Source organism: Nerophis lumbriciformis, linkage group LG26 (assembly GCF_033978685.3).
Source record: "Nerophis lumbriciformis linkage group LG26, RoL_Nlum_v2.1, whole genome shotgun sequence".
Lineage (NCBI taxonomy): Eukaryota > Metazoa > Chordata > Actinopteri > Syngnathiformes > Syngnathidae > Nerophis > Nerophis lumbriciformis.
The window spans coordinates 21,079,004-21,103,219 of record NC_084573.2 but is presented as its reverse complement, the minus strand read 5'-3'; the positions used below and the strand labels follow the sequence as shown (position 1 = coordinate 21,103,219).

At 37.1% G+C, this 24,216-nt stretch overlaps 1 protein-coding gene across 1 annotated transcript; it reads right to left on the bottom strand.

The window, feature by feature from the left end:
• Nucleotides 1–23: 23 nt before the first annotated feature.
• On the bottom strand, nt 24–24,174 carry pcmt (protein-L-isoaspartate (D-aspartate) O-methyltransferase). Its single transcript, XM_061987196.2, has 8 exons — nt 23,853–24,174; nt 16,248–16,352; nt 16,120–16,151; nt 13,464–13,568; nt 13,265–13,385; nt 13,070–13,155; nt 1,063–1,232; nt 24–589 (listed from the first exon to the last, which is right to left on the bottom strand). The coding sequence occupies exons 1-8, from the start codon at nt 24,016–24,018 to the stop codon at nt 577–579; spliced, it is 798 nt and encodes a 265-aa protein (XP_061843180.2). The 5' UTR covers nt 24,019–24,174; the 3' UTR covers nt 24–576.
• Nucleotides 24,175–24,216: the final 42 nt, after the last annotated feature.

Below are 24,216 nucleotides of genomic sequence, written 5' to 3'. Positions count from 1 at the left end.
TGAATAACCAAACAACCCAATAATAAAACATAAGCAACTCTTTATTGTCATATGCCATTCCAGAAGTTGACAGCCATATTTTTATCACAGAAAATAAAATGTGCTTCAAGATTTCATTTCTTTCCCTCCCCGAAGACACCAGACATTCATTTGCTTGATATTTATTTTGGCAAAAGTCACTTGCGTGTGACGACGTGCGAGGAAAGTAGCGTCTTTGCACGTGTGGTTGATGTTTAAACGATGCTCAGCAAACAGGATGTGAGGGTTTATGTCAGCCATTGTGTTGCTAATACTGCTATCTTCGAGAGGGTGGCTAAAGCTTGTATGTATATATTATTAGCAGGGAGGTTGAACTATGTCAATCATCTTACAAGCTTTTGTCAACAAAGTCCAGCGCTCTCCGATATTGGTAATACTTGTATTGCATGGCGGGGGAAAAAAAAGGAGAAATGGGGAAAAGAAGTCCGTGATGATTATGAATGAATTTAGTGTAAGGACTGCTTGAACCCTTCCCCCAGTCTGAGTTTCCTCCAGGGTTTGAAATTTAAACGGTGCGATTATGGACTGTCTTGCTGTTCAGAGTTCATCCCTGCAGAAAACAGAAGTCGTGGATGTTAGAGGAGCAAGGGGGGATAATAAAAAAAAACAAATAAAATAATAAGAAATGTTAGCAGCAGCATACAATCCCATTGGTCAGTGTCTACATCTCACAGAGCAGAAGGTCAAATAAAAATAGTTGACACGTTCCGCCATTGTAATTGTTATTATGATCATTATTGCGCTCATGCTTACCAAACACCAGCCTTCACAGTGTTTTATTGTCAAGTTTCATTAGTCCAGCAGCTTTGATTCACCCCTTTAAAGCGTTAAAAGGAAGGAAGGAAACGTGCAGCTACTTCTCGGCATGGTGTGGAAGAAGCAAACCAACAAAAAAAAAACCCCGCAGCCCCCTTTTTTGTGATGCGCCAAGCCACGCCCATTTCACCTTTTCCGCTGTGAGAAGGAGAGAAGGGTATAGGAGGAAAGGAGGGGAAGGGGGAGTAGGAAGGAAGTCACTTCCACCTGGACCACTGCTTGTCTCGGTCCGTTAAAGGCACATATATCACCCCCATCAAGGGCTTCATTTTGGTGCTGCCGTCCTCCAGCTTGTCGTACTGCTCCAACATCTGGTTGCCCCCGGCCGGGCCCACGGGCAGGATGAGGCGTCCGCCGGGCTTTAACTGGTCCAGGAGCTGCAAGACACGGTCTGCTTATGACAGCGGTTCACTTCTTTTTACGCTTAAAAAATGTGTTGACGTAACATCATTATTTCTTCTTGGCTAGTAGGAGGAGGACATGGTTGGTTGTCACATTCGCCACCAGAGGGCACTGTCTTTCAATGTGATATGAAAATGTTTGGAAACCAGATCGGAGCTCGCCTCGAAGTACCGATTAAGTTATGCATTTGTGAACAAGGCAATGCAACAAACTTTCAAATGTTAGTATTAGTGCAATGTGACAGTGTATATGTTAGTATTAGTACAATGCGACATAATGTATATGTTAGTATTAGTACAATGTGACATAGTGTATATGTTAGTATTAGTACAATGTGACATAGTGTATATGTTAGTATTAGTACAATGTGACATAGTGTGTATGTTAGTATTAGTACAATGTGACATAGTGTGTATGTTAGTATTAGTACAATGTGACAGTGTGTATGTTAGTATTAGTACAATGTGACATAGTGTGTATGTTAGTATTAGTACAATGTGACATAGTGTGTATGTTAGTATTAGTACAATGTGACATAGTGTATATGTTAGTATTAGTACAATGTGACACAGTGTGTATGTTAGTATTAGTACAATGTGACATAGTGTGTATGTTAGTATTAGCACAATGTGACATAGTGTGTATGTTAGTATTAGTACAATGTGACAGTGTGCATGTTAGTATTAGTACAATGTGACAGTGTGCATGTTAGTATTAGTACAATGTGACATAGTGTGTATGTTAGTATTAGCACAATGTGACATAGTGTGTATGTTAGTATTAGTACAATGTGACATAGTGTGTATGTTAGTATTAGTACAATGTGACATAGTGTATATGTTAGTATTAGTACAATGTGACACAGTGTGTATGTTAGTATTAGTACAATGTGACATAGTGTGTATGTTAGTATTAGCACAATGTGACATAGTGTGTATGTTAGTATTAGTACAATGTGACAGTGTGCATGTTAGTATTAGTACAATGTGACATAGTGTATGTTAGTATTAGTACAATGTGACAGTGTGCATGTTAGTATTAGTACAATGTGACATAGTGTGTATGTTAGTATTAGCACAATGTGACATAGTGTGTATGTTAGTATTAGTACAATGTGACAGTGTGTATGTTAGTATTAGTACAATGTGACATAGTGTGTATGTTAGTATTAGTACAATGTGACAGTGTGTATGTTAGTATTAGTACAATGTGACATAGTGTGTATGTTAGTATTAGTACAATGTGACATAGTGTGTATGTTAGTATTAGCACAATGTGACAGTGTGTATGTTAGTATTAGTACAATGTGACATAGTGTATATGTTAGTATTAGTACAATGTGACATAGTGTGTATGTTAGTATTAGCACAATGTGACATAGTGTGTATGTTAGTATTAGCACAATGTGACATAGTGTGTATGTTAGTATTAGTACAATGTGACAGTGTGTATGTTAGTATTAGTACAATGTGACATAGTGTATATGTTAGTATTAGTACAATGTGACATAGTGTGTATGTTAGTATTAGCACAATGTGACATAGTGTGTATGTTAGTATTAGCACAATGTGACATAGTGTGTATGTTAGTATTAGTACAATGTGACAGTGTGTATGTTAGTATTAGTACAATGTGACATAGTGTGTATGTTAGTATTAGCACAATGTGACAGTGTGTATGTTAGTATTAGTACAATGTGACATAGTGTATATGTTAGTATTAGTACAATGTGACATAGTGTGTATGTTAGTATTAGCACAATGTGACATAGTGTGTATGTTAGTATTAGTACAATGTGACATAGTGTGTATGTTAGTATTAGTACAATGTGACATAGTGTGTATGTTAGTATTAGCACAATGTGACATAGTGTGTATGTTAGTATTAGTACAATGTGACAGTGTGTATGTTAGTATTAGTACAATGTGACATAGTGTGTATGTTAGTATTAGTACAATGTGACATAGTGTGTATGTTAGTATTAGTACAATGTGACATAGTGTGTATGTTAGTATTAGTACAATGTGACATAGTGTGTATGTTAGTATTAGTACAATGTGACATAGTGTGTATGTTAGTATTAGTACAATGTGACAGTGTGTATGTTAGTATTAGTACAATGTGACATAGTGTATATGTTAGTATTAGTACAATGTGACATAGTGTGTATGTTAGTATTAGTACAATGTGACATAGTGTGTATGTTAGTATTAGTACAATGTGACAGTGTATATTAGTATTAGTACAATGTGACAGTGTATATGTTAGTATTAGTACAATGTGACATAGTGTGTATGTTAGTATTAGTACAATGTGACATAGTGTGTATGTTAGTATTAGTACAATGTGACATAGTGTATATGTTAGTATTAGTACAATGTGACATAGTGTGTATGTTAGTATTAGTACAATGTGACATAGTGTGTATGTTAGTATTAGTACAATGTGACATAGTGTGTATGTTAGTATTAGTACAATGTGACATAGTGTGTATGTTAGTATTAGTACAATGTGACAGTGTATATGTTAGTATTAGTACAATGTGACATAGTGTGTATGTTAGTATTAGCACAATGTGACGTAGTGTATATGTTAGTATTAGTACAATGTGACATAGTGTGTATGTTAGTATTAGCACAATGTGACATAGTGTGTATGTTAGTATTAGCACAATGTGACATAGTGTATATGTTAGTATTAGTACAATGTGACATAGTGTGTATGTTAGTATTAGTACAATGTGACATAGTGTGTATGTTAGTATTAGTACAATGTGACATAGTGTGTATGTTAGTATTAGTACAATGTGACAGTGTATATGTTAGTATTAGTACAATGTGACATAGTGTATATGTTAGTATTAGTACAATGTGATGTAGTGTATATGTTAGTATTAGCACAATGTGACATAGTGTGTATGTTAGTATTAGTACAATGTGACATAGTGTGTATGTTAGTATTAGTACAATGTGACATAGTGTGTATGTTAGTATTAGTACAATGTGACATAGTGTATATGTTAGTATTAGTACAATGTGACATAGTGTATATGTTAGTATTAGCACATTGTGACAGTGTGTATGTTAGTATTAGTACAATGTGACATAGTGTGTATGTTAGTATTAGTACAATGTGACATAGTGTGTATGTTAGTATTAGTACAATGTGACATAGTGTGTATGTTAGTATTAGTACAATGTGACATAGTGTGTATGTTAGTATTAGTACAATGTGACATAGTGTGTATGTTAGTATTAGTACAATGTGACAGTGTGTATGTTAGTATTAGTACAATGTGACATAGTGTGTATGTTAGTATTAGTACAATGTGACATAGTGTGTATGTTAGTATTAGTACAATGTGACAGTGTGTATGTTAGTATTAGTACAATGTGACATAGTGTGTATGTTAGTATTAGTACAATGTGACATAGTGTGTATGTTAGTATTAGTACAATGTGACATAGTGTGTATGTTAGTATTAGTACAATGTGACACAGTGTGTATGTTAGTATTAGTACAATGTGACAGTGTGTATGTTAGTATTAGCACAATGTGACATAGTGTGTATGTTAGTATTAGTACAATGTGACAGTGTGCATGTTAGTATTAGTACAATGTGACATAGTGTATATGTTAGTATTAGTACAATGTGACATAGTGTGTATGTTAGTATTAGCACAATGTGACATAGTGTGTATGTTAGTATTAGTACAATGTGACAGTGTGTATGTTAGTATTAGCACAATGTGACATAGTGTGTATGTTAGTATTAGTACAATGTGACAGTGTGCATGTTAGTATTAGTACAATGTGACATAGTGTGTATGTTAGTATTAGCACAATGTGACATAGTGTGTATGTTAGTATTAGTACAATGTGACAGTGTGCATGTTAGTATTAGTACAATGTGACATAGTGTATATGTTAGTATTAGTACAATGTGACATAGTGTGTATGTTAGTATTAGCACAATGTGACATAGTGTGTATGTTAGTATTAGTACAATGTGACAGTGTGTATGTTAGTATTAGTACAATGTGACATAGTGTGTATGTTAGTATTAGTACAATGTGACATAGTGTGTATGTTCGTATTAGTACAATGTGACATAGTGTGTATGTTAGTATTAGCACAATGTGACATAGTGTGTATGTTAGTATTAGTACAATGTGACAGTGTATATGTTAGTATTAGTACAATGTGACATAGTGTGTATGTTAGTATTAGCACAATGTGACATAGTGTGTATGTTAGTATTAGTACAATGTGACAGTGTGTATGTTAGTATTAGTACAATGTGACATAGTGTATATGTTAGTATTAGTACAATGTGACATAGTGTGTATGTTAGTATTAGTAAAATGTGACATAGTGTGTATGTTAGTATTAGTACAATGTGACATAGTGTGTATGTTAGTATTAGTACAATGTGACATAGTGTGTATGTTAGTATTAGTACAATGTGACATAGTGTGTATGTTAGTATTAGTACAATGTGACATAGTGTGTATGTTAGTATTAGTACAATGTGACAGTGTATATGTTAGTATTAGTACAATGTGACATAGTGTATATGTTAGTATTAGTACAATGTGATGTAGTGTATATGTTAGTATTAGCACAATGTGACATAGTGTGTATGTTAGTATTAGTACAATGTGACATAGTGTGTATGTTAGTATTAGTACAATGTGACATAGTGTGTATGTTAGTATTAGTACAATGTGACATAGTGTATATGTTAGTATTAGTACAATGTGACATAGTGTATATGTTAGTATTAGCACAATGTGACAGTGTGTATGTTAGTATTAGTACAATGTGACATAGTGTGTATGTTAGTATTAGTACAATGTGACATAGTGTGTATGTTAGTATTAGTACAATGTGACATAGTGTGTATGTTAGTATTAGTACAATGTGACATAGTGTGTATGTTAGTATTAGTACAATGTGACATAGTGTGTATGTTAGTATTAGTACAATGTGACAGTGTGTATGTTAGTATTAGTACAATGTGACATAGTGTGTATGTTAGTATTAGTACAATGTGACATAGTGTGTATGTTAGTATTAGTACAATGTGACAGTGTGTATGTTAGTATTAGTACAATGTGACATAGTGTGTATGTTAGTATTAGTACAATGTGACATAGTGTGTATGTTAGTATTAGTACAATGTGACATAGTGTGTATGTTAGTATTAGTACAATGTGACACAGTGTGTATGTTAGTATTAGTACAATGTGACATAGTGTGTATGTTAGTATTAGCACAATGTGACATAGTGTGTATGTTAGTATTAGTACAATGTGACATAGTGTATATGTTAGTATTAGTACAATGTGACAGTGTGCATGTTAGTATTAGTACAATGTGACATAGTGTGTATGTTAGTATTAGCACAATGTGACATAGTGTGTATGTTAGTATTAGTACAATGTGACAGTGTGCATGTTAGTATTAGTACAATGTGACATAGTGTATATGTTAGTATTAGTACAATGTGACATAGTGTGTATGTTAGTATTAGCACAATGTGACATAGTGTGTATGTTAGTATTAGTACAATGTGACAGTGTGTATGTTAGTATTAGTACAATGTGACATAGTGTGTATGTTAGTATTAGTACAATGTGACATAGTGTGTATGTTAGTATTAGTACAATGTGACATAGTGTGTATGTTAGTATTAGCACAATGTGACATAGTGTGTATGTTAGTATTAGTACAATGTGACAGTGTATATGTTAGTATTAGTACAATGTGACATAGTGTGTATGTTAGTATTAGCACAATGTGACATAGTGTGTATGTTAGTATTAGTACAATGTGACAGTGTGTATGTTAGTATTAGTACAATGTGACATAGTGTATATGTTAGTATTAGTACAATGTGACATAGTGTGTATGTTAGTATTAGTACAATGTGACAGTGTGTATGTTAGTATTAGTACAATGTGACATAGTGTGTATGTTAGTATTAGTACAATGTGACATAGTGTGTATGTTAGTATTAGTACAATGTGACATAGTGTGTATGTTAGTATTAGTACAATGTGACAGTGTATATGTTAGTATTAGTACAATGTGACAGTGTATATGTTAGTATTAGTACAATGTGACATAGTGTATATGTTAGTATTAGCACAATGTGACATAGTGTGTATGTTAGTATTAGTACAATGTGACGTAGTGTATATGTTAGTATTAGTACAATGTGACAGTGTGTATGTTAGTATTAGCACAATGTGACATAGTGTGTATGTTAGTATTAGTACAATGTGACATAGTGTGTATGTTAGTATTAGTACAATGTGACATAGTGTGTATGTTAGTATTAGTACAATGTGACATAGTGTGTATGTTAGTATTAGTACAATGTGATGTAGTGTATATGTTAGTATTAGCACAATGTGACACAGTGTGTATGTTAGTATTAGTACACTGTGACATAGTGTGTATGTTAGTATTAGTACAATGTGACATAGTGTATATGTTAGTATTAGCACAATGTGACATAGTGTGTATGTTAGTATTAGTACAATGTGACATAGTGTGTATGTTAGTATTAGTACAATGTGACATAGTGTGTATGTTAGTATTAGTACAATGTGACATAGTGTGTATGTTAGTATTAGTACAATGTGACATAGTGTGTATGTTAGTATTAGTACAATGTGACATAGTGTGTATGTTAGTATTAGTACAATGTGACATAGTGTGTATGTTAGTATTAGTACAATGTGACATAGTGTGTATGTTAGTATTAGTACAATGTGACATAGTGTATGTTAGTATTAGTACAATGTGACATAGTGTATATGTTAGTATTAGTACAATGTGACATAGTGTGTATGTTAGTATTAGTACAATGTGACATAGTGTGTATGTTAGTATTAGTACAATGTGACAGTGTGTATGTTAGTATTAGTACAATGTGACATAGTGTGTATGTTAGTATTAGTACAATGTGACAGTGTATATGTTAGTATTAGTACAATGTGACATAGTGTGTATGTTAGTATTAGCACAATGTGACATAGTGTGTATGTTAGTATTAGTACAATGTGACAGTGTGCATGTTAGTATTAGTACAATGTGACAGTGTGTATGTTAGTATTAGTACAATGTGACATAGTGTGTATGTTAGTATTAGTACAATGTGACAGTGTGTATGTTAGTATTAGTACAATGTGACATAGTGTGTATGTTAGTATTAGTACAATGTGACATAGTGTGTATGTTAGTATTAGTACAATGTGACAGTGTGTATGTTAGTATTAGTACAATGTGACATAGTGTGTATGTTAGTATTAGTACAATGTGACAGTGTGTATGTTAGTATTAGTACAATGTGACATAGTGTGTATGTTAGTATTAGTACAATGTGACATAGTGTGTATGTTAGTATTAGTACAATGTGACATAGTGTGTATGTTAGTATTAGTACAATGTGACACAGTGTGTATGTTAGTATTAGTACAATGTGACATAGTGTGTATGTTAGTATTAGCACAATGTGACATAGTGTGTATGTTAGTATTAGTACAATGTGACAGTGTGCATGTTAGTATTAGTACAATGTGACATAGTGTATATGTTAGTATTAGTACAATGTGACAGTGTGCATGTTAGTATTAGTACAATGTGACATAGTGTGTATGTTAGTATTAGCACAATGTGACATAGTGTGTATGTTAGTATTAGTACAATGTGACAGTGTGCATGTTAGTATTAGTACAATGTGACATAGTGTATATGTTAGTATTAGTACAATGTGACAGTGTGCATGTTAGTATTAGTACAATGTGACATAGTGTGTATGTTAGTATTAGCACAATGTGACATAGTGTGTATGTTAGTATTAGTACAATGTGACATAGTGTGTATGTTAGTATTAGCACAATGTGACATAGTGTGTATGTTAGTATTAGTACAATGTGACAGTGTATATGTTAGTATTAGTACAATGTGACATAGTGTGTATGTTAGTATTAGCACAATGTGACATAGTGTGTATGTTAGTATTAGTACAATGTGACAGTGTGTATGTTAGTATTAGTACAATGTGACATAGTGTATATGTTAGTATTAGTACAATGTGACATAGTGTGTATGTTAGTATTAGTACAATGTGACATAGTGTGTATGTTAGTATTAGTACAATGTGACATAGTGTGTATGTTAGTATTAGTACAATGTGACATAGTGTGTATGTTAGTATTAGTACAATGTGACATAGTGTGTATGTTAGTATTAGTACAATGTGACAGTGTATATGTTAGTATTAGTACAATGTGACATAGTGTATATGTTAGTATTAGCACAATGTGACATAGTGTGTATGTTAGTATTAGTACAATGTGACGTAGTGTATATGTTAGTATTAGTACAATGTGACAGTGTGTATGTTAGTATTAGCACAATGTGACATAGTGTGTATGTTAGTATTAGTACAATGTGACATAGTGTGTATGTTAGTATTAGTACAATGTGACATAGTGTGTATGTTAGTATTAGTACAATGTGACATAGTGTGTATGTTAGTATTAGTACAATGTGATGTAGTGTATATGTTAGTATTAGCACAATGTGACATAGTGTGTATGTTAGTATTAGTACACTGTGACATAGTGTGTATGTTAGTATTAGTACAATGTGACATAGTGTATATGTTAGTATTAGCACAATGTGACATAGTGTGTATGTTAGTATTAGTACAATGTGACATAGTGTGTATGTTAGTATTAGTACAATGTGACATAGTGTGTATGTTAGTATTAGTACAATGTGACATAGTGTGTATGTTAGTATTAGTACAATGTGACATAGTGTGTATGTTAGTATTAGTACAATGTGACATAGTGTGTATGTTAGTATTAGTACAATGTGACATAGTGTGTATGTTAGTATTAGTACAATGTGACATAGTGTGTATGTTAGTATTAGTACAATGTGACAGTGTGTGTTAGTATTAGTACAATGTGACATAGTGTATATGTTAGTATTAGTACAATGTGACATAGTGTGTATGTTAGTATTAGTACAATGTGACATAGTGTGTATGTTAGTATTAGTACAATGTGACAGTGTGTATGTTAGTATTAGTACAATGTGACATAGTGTGTATGTTAGTATTAGTACAATGTGACAGTGTATATGTTAGTATTAGTACAATGTGACATAGTGTGTATGTTAGTATTAGCACAATGTGACAGTGTGTATGTTAGTATTAGTACAATGTGACAGTGTGCATGTTAGTATTAGTACAATGTGACAGTGTGTATGTTAGTATTAGTACAATGTGACATAGTGTGTATGTTAGTATTAGTACAATGTGACAGTGTGTATGTTAGTATTAGTACAATGTGACATAGTGTGTATGTTAGTATTAGTACAATGTGACATAGTGTGTATGTTAGTATTAGTACAATGTGACAGTGTGTATGTTAGTATTAGTACAATGTGACATAGTGTGTATGTTAGTATTAGTACAATGTGACATAGTGTGTATGTTAGTATTAGTACAATGTGACATAGTGTGTATGTTAGTATTAGTACAATGTGACACAGTGTGTATGTTAGTATTAGTACAATGTGACATAGTGTGTATGTTAGTATTAGCACAATGTGACATAGTGTGTATGTTAGTATTAGTACAATGTGACAGTGTGCATGTTAGTATTAGTACAATGTGACATAGTGTATATGTTAGTATTAGTACAATGTGACAGTGTGCATGTTAGTATTAGTACAATGTGACATAGTGTGTATGTTAGTATTAGCACAATGTGACATAGTGTGTATGTTAGTATTAGTACAATGTGACAGTGTGCATGTTAGTATTAGTACAATGTGACATAGTGTATATGTTAGTATTAGTACAATGTGACAGTGTGCATGTTAGTATTAGTACAATGTGACATAGTGTGTATGTTAGTATTAGCACAATGTGACATAGTGTGTATGTTAGTATTAGTACAATGTGACAGTGTGTATGTTAGTATTAGTACAATGTGACATAGTGTGTATGTTAGTATTAGTACAATGTGACATAGTGTGTATGTTAGTATTAGTACAATGTGACATAGTGTGTATGTTAGTATTAGCACAATGTGACATAGTGTGTATGTTAGTATTAGTACAATGTGACAGTGTATATGTTAGTATTAGTACAATGTGACATAGTGTGTATGTTAGTATTAGCACAATGTGACATAGTGTGTATGTTAGTATTAGTACAATGTGACAGTGTGTATGTTAGTATTAGTACAATGTGACATAGTGTATATGTTAGTATTAGTACAATGTGACATAGTGTGTATGTTAGTATTAGTACAATGTGACATAGTGTGTATGTTAGTATTAGTACAATGTGACATAGTGTGTATGTTAGTATTAGTACAATGTGACATAGTGTGTATGTTAGTATTAGTACAATGTGATGTAGTGTATATGTTAGTATTAGCACAATGTGACATAGTGTGTATGTTAGTATTAGTACAATGTGACATAGTGTGTATGTTAGTATTAGTACAATGTGACATAGTGTATATGTTAGTATTAGCACAATGTGACATAGTGTGTATGTTAGTATTAGTACAATGTGACATAGTGTGTATGTTAGTATTAGTACAATGTGACATAGTGTGTATGTTAGTATTAGTACAATGTGACATAGTGTGTATGTTAGTATTAGTACAATGTGACATAGTGTGTATGTTAGTATTAGTACAATGTGACATAGTGTGTATGTTAGTATTAGTACAATGTGATATAGTGTGTATGTTAGTATTAGTACAATGTGACATAGTGTGTATGTTAGTATTAGTACAATGTGACATAGTGTGTATGTTAGTATTAGTACAATGTGACAGTGTGTGTTAGTATTAGTACAATGTGACATAGTGTATATGTTAGTATTAGTACAATGTGACATAGTGTGTATGTTAGTATTAGTACAATGTGACATAGTGTGTATGTTAGTATTAGTACAATGTGACAGTGTGTATGTTAGTATTAGTACAATGTGACATAGTGTGTATGTTAGTATTAGTACAATGTGACAGTGTATATGTTAGTATTAGTACAATGTGACATAGTGTGTATGTTAGTATTAGCACAATGTGACATAGTGTGTATGTTAGTATTAGTACAATGTGACAGTGTGCATGTTAGTATTAGTACAATGTGACATAGTGTATATGTTAGTATTAGTACAATGTGACATAGTGTGTATGTTAGTATTAGTACAATGTGACAGTGTGCATGTTAGTATTAGTACAAAATGACATAGTGTATATGTTAGTATTAGTACAATGTGACATAGTGTGTATGTTAGTATTAGCACAATGTGACATAGTGTGTATGTTAGTATTAGTACAATGTGACAGTGTATATGTTAGTATTAGCACAATGTGACATAGTGTGTATGTTAGTATTAGCACAATGTGACATAGTGTGTATGTTAGTATTAGTACAATGTGACATAGTGTATATGTATGTTAGTATTAGTACAATGTGACATAGTGTGTATGTTAGTATTAGCACAATGTGACATAGTGTGTATGTTAGTATTAGTACAATGTGACATAGTGTGTATGTTAGTATTAGTACAATGTGACATAGTGTGTATGTTAGTATTAGTACAATGTGACATAGTGTGTATGTTAGTATTAGTACAATGTAACATAGTGTGTATGTTAGTATTAGTACAATGTGACATTGTGTGTGGCAACCATCCCAAAAGTGTCACAATGTGTCAGAGTGTGTGACCTCCACTGTGCGTGACTGTTAACTGACTCACAGCTTGCGGGACCGTTGATGCTGCGGCGCCAACATGGATGGCGTCATAAGGCGCCTCCTCCGTGTAGCCCTGTCGTCCGTCTCCAACTGAAACGCACACATGCAGGACCTCTTCAGCCGGTGTGTATTCATGGAAGTATTTTATTCAGCCCACTGTTGCATCACACTTGACTCGATGGCGTGAGTGCGCGCTCACCTGTTAGTGTGATTCGCCCCGACGTGATCAAACTGGGGTCGTCTTTCTTCACGTTGTTTACAGAATCGTCGACGAGCTCTTTGATGTGATCGATGCCAATGACTTTGCCTTTAGGACCTACCTGGGTATTACACAAGAGAACGGGATTCACGCAAAGGTGCCCCGTGAAGAAAACAGCCGTGTCACACGGGGTCCTCACCATTCGTGCGAAGCAAACCGAGAGGATTCCACTGCCGGAGCCCACGTCCAAGGCTTTGGCGCCCTCGTACAGCTGGTCGTGTAGAAGCTCCAGGGCGTAGGCGTGCTGAGGACATGGGACAGCAGTGAGCGGGATCAGACACAAGATGCGGTGCTAAGTAAGATCAAAAAGTAATTTTTCCAAATACTATTTCTGGTATTGTTACTATTAGGGATGGGCATTTCATTACCTTAGGGCAGGGGTGGCCAAACTTTTTGACTGGGGGGGGGGGCCGCATTTGGCTTAAACAATTTGGCCGGGCGCCGAAAGCGGACTGCATGCGAAGTAACTATATACACTATATTGCCAAAAGTATTTGGCCACCCATCCAAATGATCAGAATCAGGTGTCCTAATCACTTGGCCCGGCCACAGGTGTATAAAATCAAGCACTTAGGCATGGAGACTGTTTCTACAAACATTTGTAAAAGAATGGGCCGCTCTCAGTGATTTCCAGCGTGGAACTGTCATAGGATGCCACCTGTGCAACAAATCCAGTCGAGATATTTCCTCGCTCCTAAATATTCCAAAGTCAACTTTATTATAAGAAAATGGAAGAGTTTGGGAACAACAGCAACTCAGCCAACAAGTGGTAGGCCACGTAAACCGACAGAGAGGTGTCAGCGGATGCTGAAGCGCATAGTGCAAAGACTTTCTGCACAGTCAGTTGCTACAGAGCTCCAAACGTCATGTGACCTTCCAATTAACCCACATACAGTACGCGGAGCGCTTCATGGAATGGGTTTCCATGGCCGAGCAGCTGCATCTAAGCCATACATCACCAAGTCCAATGCAAAGCGTCGGATGCAGTGGTGCAAAGCACGTTGCCACTGGACTCTAGAGCAGTGGAGACGTGTTCTCTGGAGTGATGAACCATTATTTTCCATCTGGCAATCTGATGGACGAGTCTGGGTTTGGAGGTTGCTAGGACAACGGTACATTTCGGACCGCATTGTGCAGAGTGTGAAATTTGGTGGAGGAGAAATTATGGTGTGGGGTTGTTTTTCCAGGAGTTGGGCTTGGCCCCTTAGTTCCAATGAAAGGAACTTTGAATGCTCCAGGATACCAAAACATTTTGGACAATTCCATGCTCCCAACCTTGTGGGAACAGTTTGGAGCGGGCCCCTTCCTCTTCCAACATGACTGTGCACCAGTGCACAAAGCAAGGTCCATAAAGACATGGATGACAGAGTCTGGTGTGGATGAACTTGACTGGCCTGCACAGAGTCCTGACCTGAACCCGATAGAACACCTTTGGGATGAATTAGAACGGAGACTGAGAGCCAGGCCTTCTCGAGCAACATCAGTGTGTGACCTCACCAGTGCGCTTTTGGAAGAATGGTGGAAAATTCCTATAAACACACTCCGCAACCTTGTGGACAGCCTTCCCAGACGAGTTGACATCATATTGAACCCTATCCTATGGGTTAGTAAAGGGATGGCACTTCAAGTTCATATGTCACATAGAAACTTTTAGATTGCGCCAAATATGCTACTGTGTGCGAACCATGTCTCGCTGTACAAACGATTCATTTATTCATTAATTTTGGTGTGCCGCTGGAAGCTTTAGGTCGCAGCCATTTTGGAGAGGTCACTTCCTGTGCAGTGCAGTATACACAGGGGGCAGCTGTCACTTCTCAGTGGTCAGGCATCTGTTTATTTTCTCGCTATTTACCAAGTTTTGTCTATTTTGCTTACTCAGTATGGGTCCAGAAAAGCCAACAAACCCGCTTGGAAAGAATAAGGGATTCGCTGTGGACTTAGACTTAGAGAAGAGAGGGAACCCACACCCTCTGCCCTTCCTACCTGTCGCCTCCCGTCTCTGCCTTGTCTGCTCTTGGAGGTTGCATGCCACAAACATTCACCGACAGCAAGGTAAAAAGGATTTTACTTTTTTTTTTTTTTTTAAAGGATTGTAGCAACATGGTTGTTAAGGTTTTTGAGAGCACATGTCTTCAAAGTGTGCATTCTTTATATATATCATATTTAATTTTGTCGAGGCTCGGACCAAATATTCATGTTTACATTGTTTCTTGCGTGGAACTGTGCTTTACCATACACACTTTTCAATTTACAAACCATGTTCAAGAACCAATTGTTATTATTCATAAATTGAGGTTCCACTGTATTTTGGATTAAGAGTGTAAAGCATAGATGTTCCGATCAAGGTTTCATGATGCCGACTGATACAGATGTTTTAAATAAGTGAAATTGGCCGATAAACACTCTTACTGTGTGAAACATGTTTAGCCTCGTCCTCCAGTGATAATGGTACTTGATAATGATAAGATACCAAGAAATTTAGTTTATTTGCCACAACAAAGGTGATTATATTACCTAAGCTGGACACCGCCTCTGTCAGTCAATCTGCCAAAAATAAATAAAGTATCAGTCGGAGGTAATCGGCTTTAAAAGGCGTTAATCGGCAGGGGCAGATCACGTACTTTTTCACAAAAAAAGTGTCCCATCCCTAGTGTAAAAGGTGACTAAAGGGTGTTATTTCATATTTAGAAGGCTCTCGTAATGTTGAAAAACGGCCGTAAAAGATTTTAAACAGTTTTTTTGTATGCTCTACTAGACATTCCTTTGACTAGTATGTGATGTGTGTGAGGTCATACCATGTGTGGGGCGCTGATGGTTGCTTGGAAGCCTTTTAGGGGAAAGAGAAAGAAACATGGTTAATGGATGTTATTTTTAGACAAACATTATGTTATTGATTGATATGTATGACGTTGATCACACCTACCTATGGACTGCGGGGAGTCCATGTAAGGGTTACAACGAGAGAAATTGGTCCGGTCTGTGGCCAGCATCACTTCGTAGACCTTGTCCGATTTGATGATGCCATTTTCTGCGGATGCAGAAAACCACAAAGCGGATTGCATTACATCATCTTGATGATAAAAGAACATCCCGACTACAAGGGTTGTCACAAGACCAGAATTTCAGTACTTGTGAATTTCCGTCGTGCTAGATACTCATTCAATACCACGATAAAAAGAAAACAATTTACTTTTAAATCCACTACTTTAGTGAAACTGTTTCAAACTGTCAAGTATTTAATATCGCTGTGCTGAAACATCTTTTTGCACATCATTCAAATCGCAGTATTAACTTCCAAGAGGTAACTATACATTGAAAAAAGAACAACAGTGGTTTATATCCTCCCAGTATATTAAAAGAAACAATACTTTTGCTTATAAATGTGCTCATAAATAACAATAGTCAACCATCTTATATTCTAAAAAGAACAACAGTGGCGTGGAACCTCTAAGTACATAAAACAATATATTGCTATGTATGTTCTTTTAATAAAGTGGTAGTATGACATGTCATTTGAAATTAAATAAGACAAAAAAAACACAAAATATATTTAAAGAAAAATCCTTTGGGGTTTTGTATTCTTTTACTATCAACATGTCAGCCTTTTTCCATTACATTATGCTTTTTTGCTTGTTTTTGTTTATTTTTTTATTTCTACAATGTGCCACAGGCCAATAAAAAAGAGCTGCGTTCATTAAATGGCCCCCAGTACACACTTTGCCTTCCTGGTGAAAAAAAATAAAGCAGTGGTGTTCAAAGCATCTCTTAGCTGTGATTTCTTAGCACTTATACATTTTTTCCCCCAAAAAAATTCTAAGTGGAATATTTGCTCTGAGATAATCGGAGCCTTAAATGAGTCAATCATTCATAACAACATTGATTTTGATTCTTTTTTTTTTTTTTAACAATGAACAGTTAAAAAAAAAATCCCACAAAAATTATCAGGGATTCAAAAAGGTCCTCACTCATGAAAGTGTTCAAAATAAGTCATACATTATTTTAAATTGTTTTACTGTCAATGCTTAAATCTCTAGATCAACTCAAGATCCATCGGTTAAAATAAGTTTTTTGTTTATTTTTTTATGCTCTTTTTGTTATAGAAAACTTAAGTTTTTTTATGGAAAACACACATGCAATATTTTCCACAATAAAGTGGAATAAGTGCAATATTCAATGTGAAGTAATAAAAGCCTTCAATAGGTCAATAATTCATAATAACATTAATTTTAAATCATTATTTTTTGACCGTTATAAAGAAAAAAAACAGCCTGCATGGCAGCTTTGTGTTACTGAAGTCAACATTGCAACTTTTTCTAGTTACATTTCACCTGTATGCTCTTTTATTCCACTTTTTGATGGTTTTTTTTGTTACTAGTGTTTTTAGAATGTGCCGTACGCCGTTAAATAATTAGCTGCGGGCCACAAATGGCTCCCTTTTCGCACTTTGAGCACCTCTGTACTAAACATACAGTGACTATGGAGTATGTTTAAAAGTGAGATGCAGGTAAGTCTGTGTGTTGTTGTTTTCTGCAGTGGTTAACTTACTAACTTATGACAGTGATGCAACGACAATTGATAAACTGCTGTTAAACTCCCGACGGTTTGTATTACCGTTTTGAATTAGAATTATCGTAAAAAACCGTGACTGATAACATTGCAAAGGAAACTGTACGAAAGGAGAGTACGTAAGTGAAAGGTGTGAGGTTTGTTAGGAGTGTGATCTCTAGTAACATGTTGCAGGCTGTTGGTGCCAAACGTTAAGAAAAGCCAACGACAGCCGTCGCTACTCTCGTTACAGCTACACACACACATGCAGGATACATTATAAATAAAACACTGATACCGGTGGATGTACAGTGCATACCTAGTGCATAAATTTGGTCCTTGCAAATAGAAATGCATTTGGAGGTTTCACATGATAAAATGTGATAAACTAGTGTCAGAAGTTTGCAAGCATTCATGGTACAAACCTTTCTTAACCTTTTTGGACCCCAGGGTCCAATCAATTATTAACACTGAATTAGTAATTGTACTTTCACATTTTATAAAACCAGTGAAGTAGGCAAGTTGTGTAAATCTTAAATAAAAACAGAATAAAATTATTTTAAAATCCTTTTCAAACTATATTGAATTGAATAGACTGCAAAGACAAGACTCTTAAAAGGTGCCATATGTGATAATTTAATGTCAAGTCATCATTAAATGGCCTTGATATGTCAAAAGGCATTAATAAATCATGTTCTTTTCCAATACCTTTATAACTGATAACAGTAGATCAGCCTGGATATGCTCATTTCAAAATTAGATTTACAGCCCCGAAATCTTGTTATTGTTTTCATTTCGATGCCTCGCCCTCCATCGTTTGACCAATTAGAAAGTCTATGAGTGTGTCACATCCAGGTTTCCAGTTTCGCACCGCCCTCTTCGTCTAGCTGCTGCCACTGGTAAAGTTACTAAACATGTCAGACCTTAGTAAATCTAAAAGACATTGTTACGATTCTCAACTTATTCGTGACAAAGCCAGGAACAAAATTAGGATTTGTATCGGGGATGCCTTCAAAAGTTGGAGACGATTGAAGCCGAAGAAGATTTTTTCCATCTGACGCCAAACTTGCTAATTTCCTCCTTGTTAGGTAAGTCAGGCATTTACATTTTCTTTTTACTTGTAATAAATGGAAATGGACATTTCGTATCTAACTATACTGTCCAATACAGTCTATGATCTTGTCTAACAAAGCTAGTATGTTTGTGCAACAAATGCTTAGTGTGATGGTGCTCAGCTCCTAGTGTAATGCTTAGCATGCTCGCCCATGCCCGTTAGCCTGTATGTCGGTGTGTCATCCAACTGACAGGGAAAAGTATATTTTCGACAAATAAAACCTACGTGAATATGGGTAGTGTCAGTGCCTATTTCGTTCTCAATATGCAGATATGCTGAGGAAAGGGGGTTCCAACATTAGCACGGCTAATTGCCGTTTCTGGTACTGTATGTGCATCAAACACATATGAGGTGGTAATGATTTTCTACTTAGTGTACTGACATGGTAGTAGGCTATATGATTTGTGCGTAACGTGGGTTGGCTCATAGAATCGCACTCTGCACTGAAAGATGGTGATTGATTGAGTTTAGTTTATTTCGAACATGAACACACTTACAGTATAATACATCACACGTAATTTGATATAATTTCTCTTTACATCATGTCCGAAAAGGAGTAGGAAGAAGCAAAGCTTATTTAATCCTACCCCTTTCCCACTTTGTATTAATGTATGATGCTCTTTCGATGTGCATAAATGGAAGAGAACGCAGTGCGTCAGGTTGGATGCAACATGGAGTTATGCTGAACGAAATGTGGCGGTAATTTTACTGTTGGCCTTGGCTTGCCATTAAAGTAGGCCTATGCGATATATAATATATTATATGTATAATTATTTTGATGGTGGTCCGACGAAAATATTGCTGCGTAACTTTACAAATACATTTGGCTAATGGACGTCAGTAAAATGTGGCATAATTACTTAGTAAATCCTCTTGCAAGAAGCATAAACAAGAGAAACCTACAGCGTAGGACTCGTCGATTGCAATTTGAAGTTCCTTGGAATAGGATTCGGCTGCGTATCTGGCAAACTCAGTCATTGATAGTAGGAGGGAACTACAGAATTTTGACTGTGATTGCAGTACCATATCTGGCCACATTACTACATATGGCACCTTTAACGTTTGAACTGGTAAACTTTTGTTATATTTGGCAAACATTAGCTCATTTGGAATTTGATGCCTGCAACATATTTCAAAAAAGCTGGCACGAGTGGCAAAAAAGACTGAGGAAGTTGAGGAATTCTCATCAAACACTTATTTGGAACATCCCACAGGTGAACAGGCTAATTGGCAACAGGTGGGTGCCGTGATTGGGTATAAAATCAGCTTCCATGAAATGCTCAGTCATTCACAAACAAGTATGGGGCGAGGGTCACCACTTTGTCAACAAATGCGTGAGCAAATTGTCAAATAGTTTAAGAACATTTCTCAACGAGCTATTGCAAGGAAATTAGGGATTTCACCATCTACGGTCTGTGATATCATCAAAAGGTTCAGAGAATCTGGAGAAATCACTGCACATAAGCGATGATATTACGGACCTTCGATGCCTCAGGCGGTACTGCATCAAAAAGCGACATCGGTGTGTAAAGGATATCACCAGATGGGCTCAGGAACACTTCAGAAAATCACTGTCAGTGACTACAGTTTGTCGCTACATCTGTAAGAGCAAGTTAAAACTCTACTATGCAAAGCGAATGGCATTTATCAACAACACCCAGAAACGCAGCCACCGGCTTTGCTGGGCACGAGCTAATCCAAGATGGACTGATGCAAAATGGAAAAGTATTCTGTGGTCTGACGAATCCATATTTAAAATTGTTTTTAGAAACTGTGGACATTGTGTCCTCCCGACCAAAGAGGAAAAGAACCATCTGGACTGGTATAGGTGCAAAGTTCAAAAGCCAGCATCTGTGATGGTATGGGGGGTGTAGTAGTGCCCAAGGCATGGGTAACTTACACATCTGTGAAGGTACCATTAATACTGAAAGGTACATACAGGTTTTGGAGCAACATATGTTGCCATCCAAGCAACGTCTTTTTCATGGACGCCCCTGCTTATTTCAGCAAGACAATGCCAAGCCACATTCGCCACGTGTTACAACAGCGTGGCTTCATCGTAAAAGAGTGCAAGTACTAGACTGGCCTGCCTGTAGTCCAGACCTGTCTCCCATTGAAAATGTGTGATACATTATGAAGCGTAAAATACGACAACGGAGATCTGACAAATGTAGCTTGTCGTTACAATTCCGTACAGTAAAGAAACTCGAGTCAAAGATTCTCTTATAACAGGAATCGATATGCTTTGCAGTTAAAGACGTGCTGCAAAAACACTTATGAGAGGATAACTGCTGGTTTTAAGAACATACCGAAAAAGTCAAAGTCAAAAATATCTAATACGTGTTTTTTAAGTTAGGCGTGCTGCTAAAGTGCTATTCAAAGACGCTCCAGTGTTGCCCATTCCCAAATGTATTTGTGGCAGGCCGCCACAGATAAATTTGGACCGTCGCAAATAGATTTGGCACCCCTTGTTTGCCAGTAAGTCGGACACGTTTCAAGTGAGGGTTAGACTGCGCCAAGGCTGATTTTTGTCACCGATTCTGTTCTTAACTTTTATGGACAGAATTTCTAGGTGCAGTCAAGGCGTTGAGGGGATCCGGTTTGGTGGCTGCAGGATTAGGTCTCTGCTTTTTGCAGATGATGTGGTCCTGATGACTTCATCTGGCCAGGATCTTCAGCTCTCACTGGATCGGTTCGCAGCAGAGTGTGAAGCGACTGGGTTGAGAATCAGCACCTCCAAGTCCGAGTCCATGGTTCTCGCCCGGAAAAGGGTGGAGTGCCATCTTCAGGTTGGGGAGAAGACCCTGCCCCAAGTAGAGGAGTTCAAGTACCTCGGAGTCTTGTTCATGAGTGAGGGAAGAGTGGATCTTGAGATCGACAAGCGGGTCGGTGTGGCGTCTTCAGTAATGCGGACGCTGTATCGATCCGTTGTGGTGAAGAAGGAGCTGAACCGGAAGGCAAAGCTCTCAATTTACCGGTCGATCTACGTTCCCACCCTCACCTACGGTCATGAGCTTTGGGTTATGACCGAAAGGATAAGATGACAGGTACAGGCGGTTGAAATGAGTTTCCTCAGCCGGGTGGTGGAGCTCTCCCTTAGAGATAGGGTGAGAACAATGTTCCCTCTAATTGTTCATGTGTCTGAGCAAACACAAAAACTCCCTGAGCATTCAGTGGAGCACATGTGAGCAACATCCCACATGGCAATACCAGCAGCACACCTGTCTCAAACCAATCGTTTATAATAACACTCAAATGAGGAGTCATTTTCATGAGATTATTTTGTAATATTAGTGATTTGGCCCACTTGTTATGAAAATACAAGAAATCTTGTTTTTCATAAGCTATGGATTAGTATTGTACAATATGTCTGCTTTGGAAATCATTTGTACCCCTTTCAGAGATGACAGTAAATAAATGACAGTAGAATAAGCACACATATGACTGAGGAGTCATAGTGTAACTTTGTGTGGTGTTTGAGTTGTCGACTTTTTGTGTGGCCATAAACGCACCAGTGGCTTAGTGGTATGCGTGTTGGTGACAGATGAAAAGTTGGTTTTGGCCTGGTTTGTACGGCAGAAAATGACTAGTTTTTCGAGATAGAAGTTTTTTACTCATATTTTTGGTGTGGTTATGGCCGAATATAAACAGTTTTGCTCAATAAAGTGATCGCTATAATTCCTGTCCTCGAAGCATCTTGATAGACGTTACAATAATTGAACGGTGTTGACGAACACCGTTAGGGCCGCTTGTTGTCACTGTCACTCAGAGTTGCATTGCAAAATTACACAGAATAAATGTCTTTATTTTGTTTAGAATTCAGATGGGATTTGATTTGGTGCGCGTCATATATTTGCTGTGCGCAGAGGACGCTTGAGCAGTGCGCAATTGCGCAGGCGGGAGGGAACGTTGGGTGAGAAGCTCTGCCATCCGGGAGGAGCTCAAAGTAAAGCCGCTGCTCCTCCACATCGAGAAGAGCCAGATGAGGTGGTTCGGACATCTAGTCAGGATGCCACCCGAACGCCTCCCTAGGGAGGTGTTTAGGGCACGTCCGACCGGTAGGAGCCCACGGGGAAGACCCAGGACACGTTGGGAAGACTATGTCTCCCGGCTGGGAAAAGGAAAGTCTGGGCTTCACTGCTTAGGCTGCTGCCCCCGCGACCCGACCTCGGATAAGCGGAAGAAGATAGATGGATGGATGGACCCCTTCTTTGCCTTCTCATGAATAAATAACACATTATAACGGCAGTGTCTGGGAATGTAAGCTTGTACAACCCGACTCAAAGATCACCTGCACGGCGAGAGTGCTGGGGTGTTGTCTTTATCAAGTCATTTGCTGCAACAACAAAAAATGGATAGTCACTCCAAGTTTCTCTCTGAACTCTGATGTCATTCATGCGCAGTTTTTAGCCTACGGGTGCCAGTTGAGTAGCTTTGACAGCACGCATTGACGCGTCTCGGCATTAAGTCAGCATGCTGTGCTTCGAACACACACCCACACACACACTAATTATTTTCCAGCTGCCATTGTCATTCAAGCGCATGTGAATGCTACATGGCTAGCATCCCTGCAGGGTATGCTATGCTATGCTAAGCTAACTTCTCCAACGTCCCAAATGACGCACGTAAAGCTAGAAAACCTCAACTCCACGGCCGAAAGCTGGCTCGCAGAAGAAAACGCTTTAGCGACCTCGAACGACATTGTGGTGTATTTTCCCCCACCATCTTTACTACGGAGGCGGGCATGAGAAAGGGGTGGTTACAACATGTCAAATTAGCTTAGCACATTAGCTCGCTTCCACCGGCTCGCTCGCCGTTCAAACAGTGGCGGAGTTTGCGTGTCGCTCCTCCTAAAGCATGCGGACTTACTGCGGAGGTTGTTGACGAGCTCTGCGTGGCTAGCTCCCCCGGATTTCCACGCCATTATCAGGCAGACTTTGCGGACTAAGTAGACAGCAGCCGTCAGTGCCGCGCCTGCGCCAAATGTTTTGCCTATGAAGCTGGCAACCTCCGAAGCGGATACGTCACTAGACATCCACGATGGATCAGCAATCTGGCTGCCTGTCTTACAGACGCAGTACAACGCAGAGTCGCGTCATATAACCACGAATAAAACTGCTAAAAAACGTGCCTTTTCCAAGGTTATTTGTACATCGCTAGCTCATTGGATTAGCAGATTTACCGATGTAGTTGCGACTATCCCCGCTTAGGGGCGTGCTAATATTTGCTAATA